This window comes from Propithecus coquereli, unplaced genomic scaffold (assembly GCF_000956105.1).
Source record: "Propithecus coquereli isolate 6110/MARCELLA unplaced genomic scaffold, Pcoq_1.0 Scaffold566, whole genome shotgun sequence".
Taxonomy (NCBI): Eukaryota; Metazoa; Chordata; class Mammalia; order Primates; family Indriidae; genus Propithecus; species Propithecus coquereli.
Genome location: NW_012151574.1, coordinates 714,421 through 733,802, shown reverse-complemented (window position 1 = coordinate 733,802; position 19,382 = coordinate 714,421). Strand labels below are relative to the sequence as shown.

The following is a 19,382-nucleotide window of genomic DNA, read 5'->3' as shown; positions in this document are numbered from 1 at the left end:
ATTTAACAGGCAGAGCCATGTTTTAAACATAAGTCGAGTTAGTTCTAAAACTTTGCTAGTCTGCTCTTCTGTAATACTGGTTAAGAGCAGGGAGCCACACTGCCTGGGTTCACGTCTTGACTCTGCCAGTTACTACTAGTCAGGAGACCAGGGACAGGTTACTTAGCCACCCTCTTCCTTGTCCTGTTCATCGGTAACGTGGAGATAATGTATTCATATCATAGGGTTGTTGCGAAGATTAAATGAATCAATGTATGTAGAGCACTTAGTGTCTGGCACATAGAAAGCACCATATAAGTGCTGGCCATGAGTATTACTTTATATATCAAGTCCTTTTTTCCTCTGGATGATGGAAGCTTAATCTCAGAAGTTTCAGGGTTTCTCCAACTACCCACCCCTTCCCCTCACCCATACCACGGGCTGTGTCTGTTTTCCCAAGAGCTTAGAGTGGTACCTGGCATATAATGAGCCCCCAGTAAGTGTTAGTGGTGATTAGTATGACAGTGCCAAGGCAGTGAGGGTGTGGCAAGGCAGGGGAGGGGGAGAGCATCTGATCCTCAGTCAGCATCCGTCCTCCGTGCTGTGGTGTCCCAAAAGAGAGATGGCCACTGTCCAGACACTTGCCTTTATGGGTAGGACAAGAACTGGGAGGCAACCACTATTTTATATGTAGCAAGTTACTGTTATTCTGATGTCCTAACAATGAATCTATGTTTAATTAATTTAAAAGATACGGGAGGTGAAAGTGTTATTCATTAAGGTCCTGGTCAGAGCTCATTAAATCAAAGAGGTTAGCACTTTGAACTCTTCCAGGAATAAATTGTGTGGAAGAGGTTTGAAGTGTGCTGTTCATTGGAAGGAATTGTCACTTTCCAACCACCACCACCCAACGTGTGGTCCGACCCCACTGCCCTCCTCCGTCTCCCTTCCCTCTGGGTGCCCGGGGAGCCCAGGCTTCTCTGCTGTCCTGCCCCAGCCTAGGCTTTGTCGTGACTGTACTTTCCACTTCTCTTCCAGCTTAAGAGTTGGACAGTGGAGGACCTTCAGAAGAGGCTCTTGGCCCTAGACCCCATGATGGAGCAGGAGATTGAAGAGATCCGGCAGAAGTACCAGTCCAAGCGGCAGCCAATCCTGGATGCCATTGAGGCTAAGAAGAGGCGGCAACAGAACTTCTGAGCAAGGCCAGGCCGGGAGGGCCCCCTCCACCCAGGCCTTTGGTGAATTCTGGATTGCACACCTCGCGCCTGTTAGCCAGCACTTCTGCTCTATTGTTTCTCCACAGCACCTTTGTGAACTCAGGAATGTGCGCCAGTGGGAAGGGCTACCTTGACGGCCAGCATGCCACCTTGATGCATTTACATTGGTCAGGTGTATTACTTCAAAGGATTTATATTGGCGCTTTTAACTCAGAGTTTTAAACCCCAGGAACAGAGACTCCTAGTTGAGTGATAGCTGGGAAAGTTTTACATTGTCTTTTTGTTTTTATTCTCCCAATAGCTTTCAATTGTTCTTTCTGGAAGACTTTTTAAAAATATATAAATATGCATATATATATATATAAATTATAAATAGATTCCCCACTCAGGGTGGTGGCGTCTTTGTACAGGTACAGTTTGAAACAATTTGCCTCTTTTCTGTAAGATTATGGTACTGTGGAACATGAGGGCAGAGGACACCGCGAGGCTGTTAGGGAGTCACTGAGTCCCAGGAGCCAACCTCACCCTTTGCAGGGCTGCAATTAAAAATTAGGTTTGCGACAGTCCTTTCACCATGGGTTCAGCCTTGTATGGTCACCACCGGCTTCTGGAGCTATTGGTGATGTCCCAAGGCAAGCCTCAAGAGTCTGTGTTTGCTCTTTGAGTCCCAGGAGAAGCCTGGCATCCTCTCTGCAAATTGGCCTTTGCTGTTTCGGCGCCTTTCATTCATCTGCACTCGCCCAGCTGCCTAAAGTCACAGCACAGACACTGCCCAGTGCCTTAAGAGGAGACGTGATCCAGTGGGGGGACAGGCCTACCAGGAGCTCTCAGCAAGCACGGGGCTGTGCTCCGTCCACAAAAGGGAAAGGGTTTTTGACACTCTTCATTGTTCTTGTGAAAATCATACACGCGGCATTTTGCTCCTCATTCCTTACAGACTGGGGTGGAGGGCATTGCTTTTGTGACCCACATTCAAATATGTGACTGTTTTCTTTTTTCTTTTCCTGCTAAGGGGTCTGGAAAGGATAAATGAATCTCAGACTAAGATTTGTTCCCCGGAGGCTCAACCCAAGACACAGCGTGTCAGAGCTGGAAAGGACCATAGAAATCATCTGGCCTGCCCTCTTGTGTGAATAGGAAAACTGAGGCTTAGAGAGGGCAAGTGACGTGGCCCAAATCACAGAGCAAGTTAAGAGTAAGAGCTGGGATTAGAACCTCAGGTCCTCATTCCTGGGCCACTGAGCCAAGCAGCCCCTTCTCTGAGGGAAGAGACTGTCAGTTTGGGTCCAGTCATCCCAGGGAACCTGCTGACAGAAACTTGCTCTTGCCTCTTCAGTGAGTGACCTGGCTGTGAAGAATTTCCTCAGAGGATCTAGATCATTCGGTCCCAGTGTATCTGTGAGCCTTGCAGCGTCTGCCAGATAGCAGACCGGCACCGACGGAGGCAGATGTAGGGCCTGAAGCAGATCAGAGGGCTTTGCAAAAGACAGCACCGAGCCATCCTCCTGCCACTTTGGCTCAAGGTCACATGGCATTTAGTCACACAGCAAAGTTGTGTGACCATTGGGAAAGACAAATATCTGTTTATTTTCTCCTAATATCTCTTTCCCTCAGCTAGGGGAGCCATGACTTGGTTGCACCTCAGGATACTGTAAATGGACTCCATAATTGCTTTTGCTCTCTAAACCTAGGAATCAATGGAAAGGCAGGGAATGTTCCTTTTCTGTGGCCAGATTCTGTTCTTTGCAATTAAAGCAAGTTTTAAAAAAATGCAGGAGGCAGTTGTTGGTCTTCAGGGCTTGGCCACTGAAGTAGTTATGTGACAGATATAGAAAATAGAGGACAATTTGAGGATCTTGCTGGAATAACAAAGGGCAGCTAGTATTTGTTGACCACCTATTATACACCTAGCACTGAGCAAGGTAGGGTCCAAACTTAACAATAACCCTGTAAGTTAAGTACTTCTTCTCCATTTCACAGATGAAGAAATGGATTCGGAGAGAAAGATTCCTTCCCGAGGCAGTACAGCTAGTAAGTGGTAGAATAAAGTGACCACTTTTTCTTGCATGGACTAATTAACTGGGCATTTTTAGGTTGGAAAATGGCTGAATTAATAGTCAAATCTCACAGCCAAGTTAGAGTTTTAAAAACCAAATCATCAAGCATGCATACCCCCACGCCATTTGCTGTACTAATTAATAGTTCTGTCTCAATCTCTTTCTTTTTTAAACAAAGAACTTTGCACTTGGCCAGACAGGGAGGAGAAAGCCCACTTTCTCCCTCCCTAAGCTAGATCCAAGTAAAAGAAGGTTCAGTTTCCCCCATAAATATTCTTGGGCCATAAACCTTGATCCAGAGTTTATTTTGTTTCAAGCATGTGTGCACCTAATGTACTGGTCCAACAAAGTCTGCTGCTTTCCAGTCTAGCTAGACAGAGCCCTTTGTTTAGATCAGAGAAGTTTCCTGACAAGGTGTGTTTGTTTTCTAGTGACTAAAAGGCAAAGGAGCAAGTCCTAGTAATTTTTTTCTTGAATACTGAATTCAAGATAGATCAACTTGCTTTCAATGAGCCCTGAGCTTCAGGCATTGCCGGAGCCTTTGCCACTCAAGCTTCCAGGAAACTGTGAGACGCTCAGTTGTTCTCTGCTTCCAAGAAGTGATGTCCTAATTGTGTCTTTAAAAAAATCCAGTCATGTGAAGCAACTGAAGAACTGTAGCCTTGACTCCTTGAGACTGTAGATCTTGATTCAGGAAACATTGTTTCTTCCCCGCCCCCCACTACTGGCTACAACAGATTGCCTTAGGAAACATTTATTGAGCACCTACCAGATAACAGAAATTTATTATACCATTTAAAACTCTGTAGCTCTTTTCAATATGAGGAGTGAGAGAGGTGATATCACTGTAGATCCTATGGCTATTAAAAGGCTAATAACAATATTATGAACAACTTTATGCTTATAATTTCAACATAAATGGACAATTCCTTAAAAAATACAAAGTACCAAAGCTCACTCAAGAAGAAAGAGATGGCCGGGCGCGGTGGCTCACGCCTGTAATCCTAGCACTCTGGGAGGCCGAGGCGGGTGGATCGTTTGAGATCAGGAGTTCGAGATCAGCCTGAGCAAGAGCGAGACCTCTGTCTCTACTAAAAATAGAAAGAAATTAGCCGGACAATTAAAATATACATATAGAAAAAAAATTAGCCGGGCGTGGTGACGCATGCCTGTAGTCTCAGCTACTCGGGAGGCTGAGGCAGGAGGATTGCTTGAGCCCAGGAGTTTGAAGTTGCTGTGAGCTAAGCTGACGCCACGGCACTCTAGCCCAGGCAACACAGTGAGACTCTGTCTCAAAAGAAAAGGAAAAAAAAAAAAGAGATAATCTGAATAGCCCTTTATCTGTTGAAACTTAGTAGCTCTGGGAGATACAGGTATTATTGTCCTCACTTTACAGATGAGGAAACTGAGGCTTGGAGAGGTACAGTCTGTTGCTCAAGGTCATGTGGCCTAGAATATGGCAGGGCCAGGATTCAAGTCCAGGTCTTCTGATTCTTACTCCAGTGCCCTTTCTAGCATACCATGTTGCCTCTAAAGATTGCAGCTCCTCATTTACTGGAAAATTGTTCCTGCCCAATCCACATCTCCACCCCACCCCACCCTTTCTTAAGCACTGTGTTTGTGTTTTCATCAGGATTATTTTCATTGTCTTTGGAACACATGTTCTTGTTTGTGTTTGGAAAAAGAATCTCTTCCACCAGCTTGCACTCGGACCAACTTGGAAAAAAAAAAAGCTTAAATACTGTTGCTGATGTACAATTAAAAAATGTGAAGTTTGTAGCTTTAACTTTTTGTAACAAAAACTAATAACACTGGCTTATGTGCTGACTGGAAATGCTATTTTGTAAGATTTGGATGTAAATAATCAATTGAGGTCAGCAGTTTGTATATGTATGAGACATAGCTTCCTCCATTGCCCCCCTCCTATTTTTTTTTAAAGTTTGAGATGCTTCCTATGTGCTTTTATGTTAGAATTGTTCTCCCTCCTTCCTCCTCCTTATACCTTGTCACCTGTTTTAAATAAACTGTCCTTTGGACCACAGACTATTCCCTTTTGAAACATGAGATTCTCCATATATAGCCTGGATAATGGTGCTGGGAACAATCTTCATGACATGACTCTGTGGTGTGTTTATTCTAAGGCGCAACGCCGGGGAGAGGTAGGTAAACTTTTCTTGGGCACCTACTGTGTGCCCGGCCCTGAGCTCGTTGTCAGGGACTTAAAGACAAATCAGACACAGTTCTTGCAGAGCAGGTGGGGAGTCAGCCAAGCGCAAAAGCACACAATAGTGGCAATCCTGTGGGAGAAGGAAGGACACGGGCTGTGCACACACACAGGAGGGAGTGACAGTCACTCCTGCTGGGGTATCCAAGAAAGCTCTTACGGAGGAGGTAATACATCCTGAAACTTGGAAACTGAGGTAGAGATGGCCAGGTCAGTAAAGGGTAGACAGTGAGGGAGAGAAGGCATCCCGGACAAAAGTCCCAGCCTCTTCAAAGGGTCTGGTGTGAGAGTCTTAACGTAGACCTTCATCCCTGTCTGCTGTTGCATGAAGCCAGGCCAGGCACGGCCCAGCAATGGGGAGCGGGTTGGGTGGGGACAGCAGGGTCCTGCCCTTGTACAGCCCATTTTTACCCAGAATAATTTTCCAGCTTGACCCTGGGTTCTCTAAGTCTTAATAATTTACCTCGCAGCAGGGAGGGAACAAAGTTATGCTGAAAAGTAAGTGTAGGTCTCTTGAATCAAGTTGCTGTACAGTATTTAATACAGTTCAACAGTCTGTATAACTGTCATGTTAATTCTGCCAGCTTTTCTTGGAGTGGGGTGCTATGTGTGTTTAGTGTTGCCTAATTTCCTCACTTCACTCCCTGAAATACTTAGTGTACCTTCCTTACGCTTGCCAGGGTTGATGACAGATGTTCCCTGTTGGTCAGACTAAAAATCTACAGCCAGAAGGTGGCAAGAAGGAGGGATGAAGTAAATTTACATTTATTCAGCACTTGTTATATGCCAGACACAATGCAGAGCCTTTTACATTAAATACTCCATTTTTTTTTTCTCACAAACTCCAAGGTATATAGTGGCGCACCCTTTCTATAAATCTGATTCTCGCAGTGTGCAGTACTGCTGGCTAGGAGGTGTTTTGGAGATGTGCGGGAGGGTTCGTTGTGACAAGGACTGAGGGGCTCCACCAGCATTTAATGGGCAGGGGCAGGTTTGCTAGATGTTCTGCAATTCATTCAGGAGCAGTCCTGTGCGAGAAAAAACTGTCATGTGTCCTGCACAACATTCAGATGTTTCACTGGGTATTTATTTTCATGAAAAACTTGTTTACAAATATCTGATACTAAACTAAATTTCATTTACATGTACACACAGTACTTTGTGCAGGGTTTGTCAGTTAATTTTCTAAGAATGAACTCTGTAGAAATGGAGAGATGCCTGTAGTTCGTTTTGTTCAGGCCTTTACAAAGAGTTGTTCTTTATTTTGGAAAAAGCACATCATCAATGGCAGCGATGCTTGTGAGTTTTGAGTCACTGGTGCAAGACAACACACCGAGATCAGTTTAGATTTGTGGCTGTCATATTCACGGAGATTCTATGTAACCTGGAAACAAATGATAATTTCAGAGAGGTGAAGTACTGTAAAAAACAACAGGGTCATGGGGTTCAGAGTACCATGTGTGCGTTCATGTGTGTGACAGTATGTGCTGGGAGAGACGGCTGTATACAGAGTGACCTAGGCAGCCTCTGAAGAGATGACGTTTGAAGGGAGACCTGACTAAGAAGGGGGCAGGCAGGTGGAACACCGGAGGATACGCGTTCCGGGCTGAAGGAATGGCAAGAAGAAAGATCCGGCGGCAAGAACAAAAGTTTGCTTGTTGAAGGGTGGCCACGTGGCTGGAACAGTGCAAACAAGGTGAGTGAAGGCAAGCGTGTGCAGGGCCTTGTGGGCCGTGGGAAGGGATTTGGGTATCACTGCTGATGGAGAGCCATCAGAGGGTTTTAAGCAAGGAACTGGCATGATCAGATTTATGTTTTTCAAAATCACGCCTTTATGAAATAGTCCTCAGCTATAGCCATCAGGAAAATACAGTCTACCCTACATATAGATGGGTGCTGCATCCATGGATTCGACCAACCATGGGTCAAAAGTGTTAGGAAAAAATTGTGTCTGTATAGAACACATACAGACCACTGAGGATGAGGCTCTAAGAGAAGGGGTAGCATCTGTCACAGTTCGATTTTAAGGAAGTGAGGAATGCCCAGGCTGTGTGATAGAATGTTTTGTTTCAGCTGCATAGAATAATGTAAAGGGAGCGTCAGCAAAGCAAGCACCAATATCAATCCCCCCTCCTCCTCTTTGGGTGCAGAATGACATGTACAGTATTTCTATGACCAATGAATCTCATGATTTGCAGTAGGGCTGGGTTCTCCAAATACTAGAGTTGGTACCCAATTGTGCAAGATGTTGAATTCACAGCCCTGCTTCACTCTTAGGAAGTTAGGCATTGATAGGGTGTGGGATTATGACAAGTGGAATGGTCATATGAGAGGATGTGGGAGAACGTCAAAGCTCTCTAAAACACCGGTGCAAACAGCTCACACCCTTCCTCACACTCCCTGCTCGCCCCACCCCTCGAGGCTGCTTAGCTGGGAGGCAGGGATCAGTCTGGCCTAGAGGGTGAAAAGTAGACTCTGAGTAGGAAAGAATCTTGGACCCGTGCGGAATTGCAGAAATGTGTTAATTGACACCATCCAAAATTTGGGGAATATTTGTGGGAATGTATTTTTGTGGCACTTGATCAAGAAAGGGGAAATATAGTTTTGGACCAGGCTGATCTTCTTGATATGAAGTCACTTAGCAGGGATTTGGCATTCTTTGTGCTGCTCTAGGAGCTGGCTGGGCTCTAACAATTTGATGAGTTGGCCAGTGCAAACCTGAACCAAATGCTGGCCCATGTGAAATGGAACTTAAAGGCCCCAAGTCCCTTGGCATCATGTAGGGGAAAGGATTTAAAGATTTCTGAAGACAGGATACTGGATTGGGTCTATATTGGGCCTCCTTCCCACAAATACCTCTAACTATGGCCCTCACACTTTATCCTTGCTTTGAGGAAAGTCCAGATCAGGAATGCTGCCGGGTGCAGGGGCTGCAATTTGAAATACGTTCCCTGATTTCAGAGGGGAAGAAGTATGCAGAGGTGTGGGAGGCCAGGTGTTAGCACTTAATCCCAAGAAATTAAGTGACAATGAGCATTAGAATATTCAGCAGGCTCCAGATGAGGCCAGAACTCAGGATGTAGGGCCCCAAAAAGTTCAAGGCAACCCACCAAAGCCTTACTTAATTTGTATAACCAACAAAATATAAGAAACAAAGCAAAAAAAAATCCAAAAACACTCTCTAGCTCTGGCAGAAAAACGTGCTGACTTGAGCCACCATGATAGTTACAGATCATCACCCAACACTAGGCTTGAGTTAGTGTATTGGTCTGAGTCCCTTTGATTGAAGCAGATGCTACTCACCCTTGAGGAAGGCCTACTGCTATACTACTGCATGAGCGTAATGCAAATATTTCCCTCGCCTTCTAAAAGGTCCTGTGGCCATTTACCGGGGTAACTGGATGGTGGAGAAAGGGAAATACCTGAACCTTTCAAGGAACCCTGGATGAAGACTTCGAGCTGATGCCAATTTCCTGGGTTCGAGAGCACCACTGTAGGCCAACCTATCATGAAAAATAGTGTTTTGACTTTTGTCCATGTCATTGGAGTCCTAGTGAGATTCGAAAGCTATCCTCTATCTCCAGTTTCTGAGTGACAGTTGGAAAAGATCCCCACATTGGCTCCATGATGCATGGAGTAAGGGCCATTATGATATATTAATAAAAGGCCAATAGAATCCACTTGAACAACTGTTTCAAAATACAAAAATCAACAGTGGAAACATCTCTGGGGAGGCGGCAGAGATTAGTGCCTGTACCACAGAACTTGCAGGGTGATGACTCTTACCAAAACACCACTAACGTTCCCTGTTTGGCTGGTGCAAAATTAGATGGGTCTTAGGAAATGTCCTCACAAGTGTGCTTATAAGACACAGGCACTGGGAGATTGACACACACAGAGGTGATGTGATGCCAGAAGCAGAGACTGGAGTGAGCAGCCACATGCCAAGAAGGCCAAGCAGTGCTGGCAGCCCCCAGAATCTGGAAGAGGCAAGGAGGGGACGCTCCCCGAGACCTTCTAGAGGGACTGTGGCCCTGCCAACACCTTGATTTTGGATTTCTGGTCTCCAGAACTTTAAGAGAATACATTTCTGCTGTTAAGAACCTTTTAATAAAGGGATTTTTTCTGCAAAGTTTAGATTTAGTTGAGGGGCCACACTTGGGGATCTGGGGGGGGGTCACATGTGGCCTTGAGGCCGCAGGTTTCCCACCCCTGGTAAGCCATTAAGTTTGTGGTAATTAGTTACAGCAGCCACTGGAAACTAATACACCTTCCAATAAATTCACTTTTTGCTTAAGATGGTCAGTCGATTTCTGTTGCTTCCAACTGAGGAACTCTAATTGAAACAGTTGTTCATCATTTTAATGATTTACTCTGATGAATTACCCTCCAACTGGATTCCTGTCACTTGCAACCTGTTCTGGCTGGTACAATCACAGACAAAGCCTGTGCCAGATCCAAGACTGGAACCAGAGACTGTGGATTCCAAGCCACTCCACATGCTGCCCCCCACCGCCAATCACTCAGAGAAGCCAGCTCCATACGATGTCCCTGGCAGGGCTCTTTATTTGCATAACAGGTTTCACTGACACACAGGAGTAGGAGTTGTCCTTGCTTTTCTGCCAGGACCACACACAACCTTGTGAAGGGCACAGCCCAGGTGATTCTGTCCTGAGCTTTCTCCACTCCAGCTTTAGAGACTGGTTTGCAGGGTCAGAAAGCCTGGAAGCCATCTGGCTTCTTGGTGTGTTTGACAAGACCGTGGGAGAGGTGCATGCAGCCCTTCTGATCTGGGCCCCGTGTTGAAAGGCGAGTGTGCGGGAGGGCTGGAGTGTGCTGAATTCGTGACAGCCCCTTTGGCTTGGCTCCAGCCTCTGCTCCAATCCGGAGACTCGGGATTCATGGGTGAATTGGGGACCCACTACGTGCTAGGCCCCGTATATGACGGAAGACCTTCAACATGCAGTTCCTTCTGCTTGGAGTATTCCTCCCAGGAACCCCTTTGCCTAATTAGCTACTTATCCTTTTGATGGCAGGTTGTATCGTCACTTGCTTGGGAAAGCCTTCTCTGACTTTCTTGCGTGCACAGTGGTTGGTCCCTGCTACATTATGCACACTTAGAGTTCCTTGTACTTGGAGCGCACTGTTATATATTTATGTGATTATTGCATTAATGCCCGTTTCCCCTACCAGTCCAAGCCTCACGAGTATGGGGATATATATTTCATCCACTACTGTATCTCTTGAGCAGTCAGTAAATCAGAGGCCAGGTGGGTAAAGTAGATCCGAGGAGTGGTTGGGCATAACACAGCAGTGTGTGTGTGTGTGTGTGTGTGTGTGTGTATTTGTGTGTGTGTTTGTGTGTGTGTTTGTGTGTGGGCAGCAAGCGGGTGAGATGCTATGGGGAACGGGAGAGTGCATGCCCCACCCAAAGGAATTCAAATTTTTAAAATATACTAAAAATACTGTTCAGCTAAATAAAACATGTCCGCAGGCCACATGTGAAGCCCTTACTTAAGATCCTTCCAACAGATATTTGTTGAATGAGTAAGTGAAGAACCTACAAGGACATCGTTGTAAAAACTCCAAGAACTAAGCAGGCACAGGGGAGGCAGAGCTGAGAGGGCCTCCATTGCAGTCTTGTTTGCACCCTTTTGAGGACTGGGTCTCTCTCTGCTACTCCTCTTCGCTCTCCATGCTTGGCACCTGGGAGGCCATACGAATTGGTTGACCTACTTGACATTTACTAAGTGTCTACTCTGCATCAAGCCTGGGGTTCCGACAATGTCTTCCATCTTGAGGCTCAGTGCGATGGGCAGATAGAGCCACAGTCAGGCAACGACAGTATAGCGATGGGCTGTAGCCTCAGTATGTGAAAAGGGTTATGGGAACTCCTCCCCCAACCTTCTCAGCAAGTGGAGAGAGGACTCGGCAGGTGAGTATGAGAGCTGTGCCCCAGCAAGGATGAGGGGCTGGAGCTGGCCCAAAGTCTCAAGTGTTGGCCTGGATGGTCACTCAAGGCAGGGCTGGGGGTCTGTGTGGTGGGCAGGAGGGAACTGCCAAAGTCAGACTGGAGGGGTCTGGGAGGCAGGTGTCCATGCATGGCAGACCCCCTGCCACCAACATTTCGGAGCTGGGCTGGCTTGAATTCAGTGCCCCCTCTGCTCCACTTGGCTTTCCTCTCCCTCTGGGTCATAGACTGTGATCATTCGACAGATGGGCTGGAATCTGGAGATGGGGGCAGGGAGTGGCCCACCTCACACAGCAGGTCCTGGCGCAGCTGGGTCTAGACTTGAGGCCTCAAGCCCTTTCAGATTTTCCTTAACTCAAGTCAGCCCTGGGAGGAAGGTGCGGGAGAGTATTGCTTAGCAAATCTTGCACATCAGCTGAAGAGGCAGTTCCCTTCTCCTCCCTCCCAAGACTCATCTTTGAGAGCTGACTCCTGTCAGAAGCTTCTAGAAAAGAACCATAGCTGAGGTCCGGGTGTCATTCATCCAAATCTCCTGTCTGGTCCTTTCTCTTACTCTGAAAGGGGCCTCACCCTATGGATCAACTTTAGGGATCCAGGAACCCCCTAAAACCTCATGCAAACTTCATGAGGTCAGAAGAAAGAGGGAGTTGATGGAGCACGGGTTCCAGCAGACCAACAAGCCTGGATTCCAGACTTGACTCTGCCACTTCTATTGTGTGGGTTTGGGTGAGTCGTTGCTCCTCTGAGCCTCGGTTTCCTCATCTCTGAAATGGGGATAATTCTCATCCTCCAACACAGGGCCAAACACTGGCAATATATAGGAGGTGCCCAGGAATCACTGGCATCCTTTCGACTTTCTCCCTCCGGCTCATGCCTCCTTCGTGGACGGCTTCCAGGCTGCTCTCAGAATCTCGCAGAATCTAGGTATTACCATCTCCTGCCCCAGGCCTTGGGAGGAAGATATGCAGCCTCTGAGTCTCATTTCTCAGGCCAGCATGAGTGGTCCTGAGAGGTTCACTACCACGAAGAACTTAAGAGGGAGGAATCTCTGCTCTGTTCCAGCTGACTGCAGGGGCATGGGAAGGGGTCATGGAGCCCTGGTTTTAATAAATCTGTGGCTTTGGAGACTCACTGGGGGCCTCCAGGTCTGCAGACCTTCCCTCCTGAGAGGTCTCTCGGGATGTCTCCAGAGACGCATCTGACACCCCGTCAACACTGCTCAGCAAGTCCTCAAACTCTCGGTGGCCGCTGTTACGCACAGCTGCCTCCAGAGCCTTCTGGCGCTGGTAGAAGTGGGAGAACTTGTTGAAGATGATGGTGATGGGGAGCGCTACCACCAGGATGCCCCCTAGGATGCAGCCCGAGGCTGCCAGCTTGCCAGCCAATGTCACCGGCACCACATCCCCGTAGCCCACGGTGGTCATGCTCACTGTGCCCCACCACCAGCAAGCTGGGATGGTGTCAAAGCCCACGTGCTCTTCCTTCTCAGCTGTGTAGGCCACGCCGGAGAACACTGACACACCCACGGCCAGGTACAGCAGTAAGATGCCCACCTCACGGTAGCTGTGCTGAAAGGGAATGTAGGAACCCAAATCAGAGCTGGCTGGGTTTAAAGACCTTGTATTGGGTATATGGGGAAACTGAGGCCCAGAGAACATAAGGGACAGGTCCAAAGTCACAGAGCAAGGTAGAGCTGCTACCAAGACCCAGAATCCCTGACTCCGAATTAAGATCTTCCAACTAAAATAGGCAGCAAAACTTCCTCGGATTGAACACAGGCCTGATTTCTGTTGTCCAAGGTGCCTGCCTAGACCACCAGTGCTTCATCTAACTTGAGCGTTACTGGTGGCAACAGCCAGTGACTGAAGAGCTTGTGGTTTTTACACTGTTACAGGACCAAGAGAGCCATAGTTTATATTCCACAATGCAAAGTTGGTTTCATGTACTTTTGATTTGTTTTGACAAGTAGGAAAATATTTTTGCCTCTCTCGGAAGCTGGGAGGCTGTAAGTTCCCTAGATCATGCACAGGATACACTTTGCTATGGCAGTCCCTGTTTGCTTTGTCCCTGAGGCCAAGCACTAAGGCAGTGATTCTCGAAAAGGTAATTTTGCCCTTGAGGGCACATTTGGCAATGTCTAGAAACATTTTTGGTTGTCACAACTGGGACAGGTGTGCTATTGTCATCTAGTGGGCAGAGGCCGGGGTGCTGCTAAACATCCTACAATACACAGGACAACTCCCTACATCAAAGAATTATCTGGTCCCAAGTGTCAAGGCTGAGAACCCCTAAGCCGGAGCAAGAACTCTCCAACTGTAATGTGTGGCGGAATCACGTAGGGATCTTGTTTAAAAAGCAGAACCCAATTGAGTAGATCTGGGGTAAGGCCAGAACGTCTGCACTTCTAGCAAATTTCCAGGTGATGAGAAAGCTGCTGGTGGTCAGCAGCCTCACATTCAGCCGCAAGGCTCTCATCTGGGATGTCTTACACCTGTATCTCGGGCCCTGGCACTTCCCATCAATCCTCTTCTCTCTCCTTGCAGACAAAGCTGGCAGCATCAGGCCCTGGCTCTCTGCATGGTGGAGGCAAGGCGAGTTCTGGGGCAGAGGGATCTTCCCTGCAGAGATGCTGAGCTCAGGGGGTCTGGCTGATGGAATTCCCTATACCTGCCCACTGCCCTAGGATTCTGCCCAGGTCACCTGCCAGTACCCAGTCTCCTGGTAGCCCTGCCATAAGGACATGCAAGAGGCTTTACTAAGCCACGGGTGGAAGGGATCTTTTACCATCTTCTGGGGATCCTCAGCAGGGTTGCAGGGAGCTTTAGGAGACAGAGCATGAGGTGCTGGAACCAGGCAAAGCTGGGTTCTTCCCTAGGCTCCGCCACTTACTAAGGAACCTCCAGCAAGTCTTGTCCCCTCTTGGAGCCTCAGTTTCCGCATCCACAATAATACCTGCCCCCGCTAGCTCCCTATGCCCTTGGGATAAAATCCAAAGTTGTGGGCCAAGAGTTCATGGTCCTTCAGTACCCTGCTCCACTCACCTCCTCAATCTTGTCTCCTCCCTTCATGTCCCCCTCCCAGCCATTCATCCTGCTCCCTTTCCAGTCCTTGGCACGAGCCATTCACCTTGCCTCCCTCCCCAAATCAGGCTAATTTCCCTGCCTCAAGTGTAAGCTTGTCAGGGCACTGGTTCAGCCCCAGCGCAGAGCCTGGCACAAGGACAGTGCTCAGTAAACTGCAACCGGGCTTTTAAAAGCCAACCCTCCAACCTCAGCTTCTTCATCTACGGGAAGAGAATAAATAATAGCATCTTCCTGAAGAAGCTGTCCTAAGGACTAAATTGATAATGCATGTGAAACTGGCACAGATTTAGGGCTCAGTATTAGTGCGGGGGCTATTTCTAGACTTTGCCTATTAAGGAAGACGTGTGACTGTCTGTGCCCCCCATAATGCCAGAAGAAAGGCTCTGGCAGAGAAACCAGTTAGCATCCTGCTTTGCACATCTGTGTGCTATGTGTTATTTTATGTTTGACGGATATATCAAAAGTGACCTTTGTCTTGTTTTTTGTTTGTTTTTGAAAAGGAAAGACAAGCGAAGCTATGCCTCAGTTTTCTCCTTGGGAAATAGAGGTAACAAACAGTAAGCTCTTCCCTACAGGGCTGTTGGGAAGGTCAGACCAGATGCGAAACTGTACACCTGGCATCCAGCTCTGTGCCTGGCACAAGGGACTGCGTCTCTGTTCAACGTGCGCCTGGACGTGGCAGGTTTATAAGTTCACCCGCCAACCTCCCGGATGGCTACACCCGCCTCCCTCCACCCCAAAGCGGCCTCCGAGGGTCCTACCTTGAGCGTGGCGCCCAGCGAGCGCAGCCCGGTGGAGTGGCGCGCCAGCTTGAGCACACGGAAGATGCGCATGAGGCGGAACACCTGCACGACCTTGCCCAGGTGGCCGAGTTCCTCGCCGCTCGTGCCGCCGTGGTTGTTGCCCCCCAGCGCCACGCTGGCCAGCAGCGTGAGATAGAAGGGCAGCACCGACACGATGTCGATGAGGTTGAGCGGGTGGCAGAAGAAGTTGCGCGTGCTGGGCGCCAGCAGGAGGCGCGACGACACCTCGAAGCTGAACCAGGCGATGCAGAAGTACTCCAGGCGTCGCAGCACCGGGTCGTCGCGCACGTCTTCCGCGCTGCGGCCCGCGGCCACTGTGGCCACGGCGGCCGCCGCCTCGCGGGCCTGGTACTCGGGCAGGCTGTGGATGCACATGGCGGCGATGGAGGCGAGCACCACGCCGATGGAGACGCAGCTGAAGAGCTTGCTGGGCAGCGAGTAGCCCGGGTTCTCCATGGTCAGCCAGAGGCGGCGGCGCAGGCGGCCGCAGCGTGCAGCACCGTAGCGCGCCAGCTCGCGCTGCACGTCGGAGATCTCGTCAGGGTTCGGGTCCACGCTGCTCGGCGTGTCGCTGTCCTCGTCCCAGGCGCGCGGCCGCGCCACGCGCCGCTCCAGGTAGCGCGCGCGGCAGCACGCGGCCAGAGCGCTCTCGCCCAGGCCCCAGTAGTCGGCCTCCTGGCCGAAGGCGAAGACGCACAGCTCGTCGAGCACGTGCAGGCGGCCGGTGCGGTAGAAGTGCAGCAGGCTCAGGAAGAAGCCCGGGTGCCGGTCGAAGTAGAATTCGCGCGCCGCCGCGTCGTAGTCGTCGCACAGGCGCCGCGCCTGCTCCTCCGACCTCGCGGCCTGCAGGCGGCCCAGCCGCGTGCCCGGGAAGCGCGCCACGGCGCGCGCGCTCAGCCGCCGCCGCACGCCGCCCACGTTCACGCGCAGCGCCTCGTCGCTCCGCCGCCAGGGGACCCCGGAGTCAGGCACCCCGGAGTCGGGCTCCGGGGGCTCGCTCGCTAGGGCTGCAGTGCTCCCACCTGCGGACACCGGAGGGGCGCGCTGAGGAGGGGTCCCCAGGCCTCCCGTCCAGGAAAATCGTGTTAAAATATCTTGCTCCGGCCGGGCGCGGTGGCTCACGCCTGTAATCCTAGCACTCTGGGAAGCCCAGGCGGTTGGATCGCTCAAGGTCAGGAGTTCGAGACCAGCCTGAGCAAGAGCGAGACCCCGTCTCTACTAAAAATAGAAAGAAATGATCTGGACAACTAAAAGTATATATATAGAAAAAAAAAATCAGCCGGGCATGGTGGCGCATGCCTGTAGTCCCAGCTACTCGGGAGGCTGAGGCAGGAGGATCTCTTGAGCCCAGGAGTTTGAGGTTGCTGTGAGCTAGGCTGACGCCACCGCACTCTAGCCAGGGAAACAGAGCCAGGCTCTGTCTCAAAAAAAAAAAAAAAAAAAATCTTGCTCCATCCACCAGCCAGGGGGTGTTGGAGGCTCTGAAGTACCTGGTATGCAGTAAATGCTCAGTAGGTGTCAAGTGCCCTCTGGACTCAGAGTCAGGCCTGGATTTGAATATCCCCCAACCCCCAACGGGGGCACTTTGGCCAAATCAGTGACCCTCCGCATGCCCATTTCATTTCATTTTTCTTCTGCGGAAAACAAATGCTGAAATCTACCTTGAAGGATTATGAAAGCAATGGAATGGCAGAATGTCCTGGCACCTGGCGGTTGCCCATATAGGGTGTCTCCTGTTCCCTGACAAACTTGGATAAGCACACCGGAAGTCTACTGTGGGATCTTGGACATGCTGCCCCTCTGAATCTTAGTTTCCTCCTCTGCAAAATGGGGATGTTAATACTTACCATCTAGGGCTGCTGGGGGAATCAGTTTAGACCAGTTGTTCTCAAAGTGTGTTCCCCGGACGAGCAGCATCAGCATCACCTGGGAATTTGTGAAAGATGCAAATTCTCAGCCTGCTGTAGATTTACTGAACCAGAAACTCTGGGGGTGGGGATCCAGCAGTGTTTTAACTGGCTTCAAGGGTGATTTGGATACAGTCAAGTTTGAGAGCCACTGGCTTATAATTGTGCAAAGCATCTGTAGAGTTAGACCTGACCTTGAGCCTTGAGCCAAGGCTCTCTTATGTGACCTTAGGCATGTCACATCACTTTTCTGAGTCTGTCAAATGGAGATAAAAATACCCACCTCTAAGTGTGGTTAAAAACATTAAATGACCTAATATATTTATTGGGCCTGGCTCATGGGGTTTATGAAATTATCCACCTGCGTCATTGTCTTCTGGAGTCAGGCAAACCGGGTTTATATCCACACTTGATGCACCTGGGGCCTTGGGGAAGCTCTTCACTCTCCAAGACTCGCTTTCCTGCACAATGCACAACGCAGACAAAAGTGCCTACCCACAGGGATGGCAGGAGGATTAAGGTAGGTTATGGAAAGTGCTCGGCCTTAGTGGATACTCAGGAAGGACTCGAGTCTTTCCACTACCCACTGACTCCTGGCTCTGCTGGAATTGAGGGCTACTGACTCACATCCTGACCCTTGGTAATGTCATCTGCACTGTGGGTTCAGTAATGCCTACTTCCCTGGGTGGCCAGAGGATCAAGTATGCATCAAGCCAGCCCAGTACCTGGCAGGGAGCCCAAATGCCCTTCACTTATCCTGGGCTTGGTATTAAGCTGGTCCTTAGCTCTGTCACTTGTGTGACCTCAGGCCAGTCTCTTACCTGCTCTGGGTTTTAACTCTCTTACCTCTAAGAGAATGGGGATAATGGCACTTTGGATGAACAGTTACTATATGTGTGCAAAGCCCCGGAACACAGTAGGTGCTCAATAAGCACTGCCCCCTTGTACTTCCCTCTGGTCAGACCTGCGTTCGGATTCCAAGTCTGCCACTTCCTAGCTGCTGACCTTGAGTGGCTCATTGCCCTCTCTGGGTTTCAGGTTCCCCCTCTGTCCCCTGAGCAACACTATACTTCCCATGAGAGGCCAGGAGGATTAAATGACGCAAGATGTTTATCGGCAACACAGTCCCTGGCACATAACCTGTGCACATAAATATGTGTGTTCTGCAGCCCCATGCCCACCTCCACCTGGATTTGGCATTGGAAGATGAACTTTCTAATCCAGTTCCATCACCCACTAGAAGCATGACATTGGGCAAATCCCTTCATCTATCTGGAACTCACTCTCCTGCTCTGTGAAATGGGTTAATTAGTTCACCAAACATTTCCTGACAAGAATCTGAGTATCAGTAAGAAAGATTAAGTGACTTGTTCAAAATCACCCAGCTAGTCCATGGCACAAATAAGGCTGGAGACCAGGTTTTTTGATTTGAGACTCTTTCCACACCCTTATTTTGAGCACCTGCTACCTGCCAGTCGCTTGGCTGGGCTTTGTACACGCCACATTCTGTTTAATCCCCACACCAACCCTGCCAGGGAGGTTTTCTGCTCCCATTTTACAGATGAGCAAGCAGGACCGGCTTTGCTCTCCCCAGAGCCTGCCACCGCACATCGCTCAGTCCTTGGGGGACTTGCCTAGAGGGGGAACGAACACCGGGAACTCCAGGCAGCCCCGTTTCCCACTCGGGACCTTGCCCGGACCACGCCCCTCTCCGAGGAGGCCCCTTACCTGTCGCGGGCCCTCCCGGGGGGCCCTGTGCGTGTGTCCCCAAAAGCGCCGAGGCTGGGGAGCCCCTGGCTGTGCTCGGGCTCTTCTCTGTCCCGGCGGCCCCGCAGAACCTCGCTGCTCTCTGAGGCCCCGCTGCACCCTCCTCCCTGCTCCTTGTCCGCCTCCGTCCCCGCGGCTGAGGACGCATCGATCGCTGCCGGGGGAGGGAGGGGGGCCGCGGGCAGCCGGAGGCGGTGGTTTCTATTCTTGACTTGATTGGGTGGTAGTGGTGTCTGGAGACCGGACCCAACGGCCAGGGCAGCCTCCCAAGTCAGGGTCCCGGGAAGGAGGGGTCATTTAGGCGATGGGGATCCCCCTAGAGAGGGATTTCAGCTGAAGCTTCTCTGGCAAAGGAACAACAGTGTCCTTTGTTT

At 49.7% G+C, this 19,382-nt stretch overlaps 2 protein-coding genes across 2 annotated transcripts in view; one reads left to right on the top strand and one right to left on the bottom strand.

Annotated features, from left to right (window-relative positions):
• Positions 1-1,569, top strand: part of STK4 (serine/threonine kinase 4) — a 77,680-nt gene extending 76,111 nt beyond the window's left edge. Inside the window, exon 11 of the mRNA XM_012657952.1 lies at positions 1,018-1,569. Coding sequence (XP_012513406.1) covers positions 1,018-1,176 — 159 coding nt within the window. The 3' untranslated portion in view covers positions 1,177-1,569. The remainder of the gene's footprint in view (positions 1-1,017) is intronic.
• A 10,494-nt stretch (positions 1,570-12,063) lies between these two features.
• KCNS1 (potassium voltage-gated channel, modifier subfamily S, member 1) lies at positions 12,064-19,158 on the bottom strand. The gene is made up of 4 exons (XM_012657914.1): positions 18,970-19,158; positions 17,182-17,260; positions 15,293-16,356; positions 12,064-13,016 (listed from the first exon to the last, which is right to left on the bottom strand). Exons 2-4 carry the CDS (start codon positions 17,255-17,257, stop codon positions 12,552-12,554), a joined length of 1,605 nt encoding a protein of 534 aa, XP_012513368.1. The 5' UTR covers positions 17,258-17,260; positions 18,970-19,158; the 3' UTR covers positions 12,064-12,551.
• Between the last annotated feature and the right edge of the window lie 224 nt (positions 19,159-19,382).

What these genes read in the sequence shown, in the direction of transcription:
- KCNS1 (XM_012657914.1), bottom strand. Translation starts at nt 17,257, where the DNA reads ATGCTGATGCTGCTCGTCCGGGGAACACACTTTGAGAACAACTGGTCT. An exon ending in TCCCCCAGCAGCCCTAGATG is followed by an intron (nt 16,357 to 17,181) that starts GTAAGTATTAAC and finishes CGGTGTCCGCAG; the next exon opens with GTGGGAGCACTGCAGCCCTA. An exon ending in CGCTGGGCGCCACGCTCAAG is followed by an intron (nt 13,017 to 15,292) that starts GTAGGACCCTCG and finishes ATTCCCTTTCAG; the next exon opens with CACAGCTACCGTGAGGTGGG.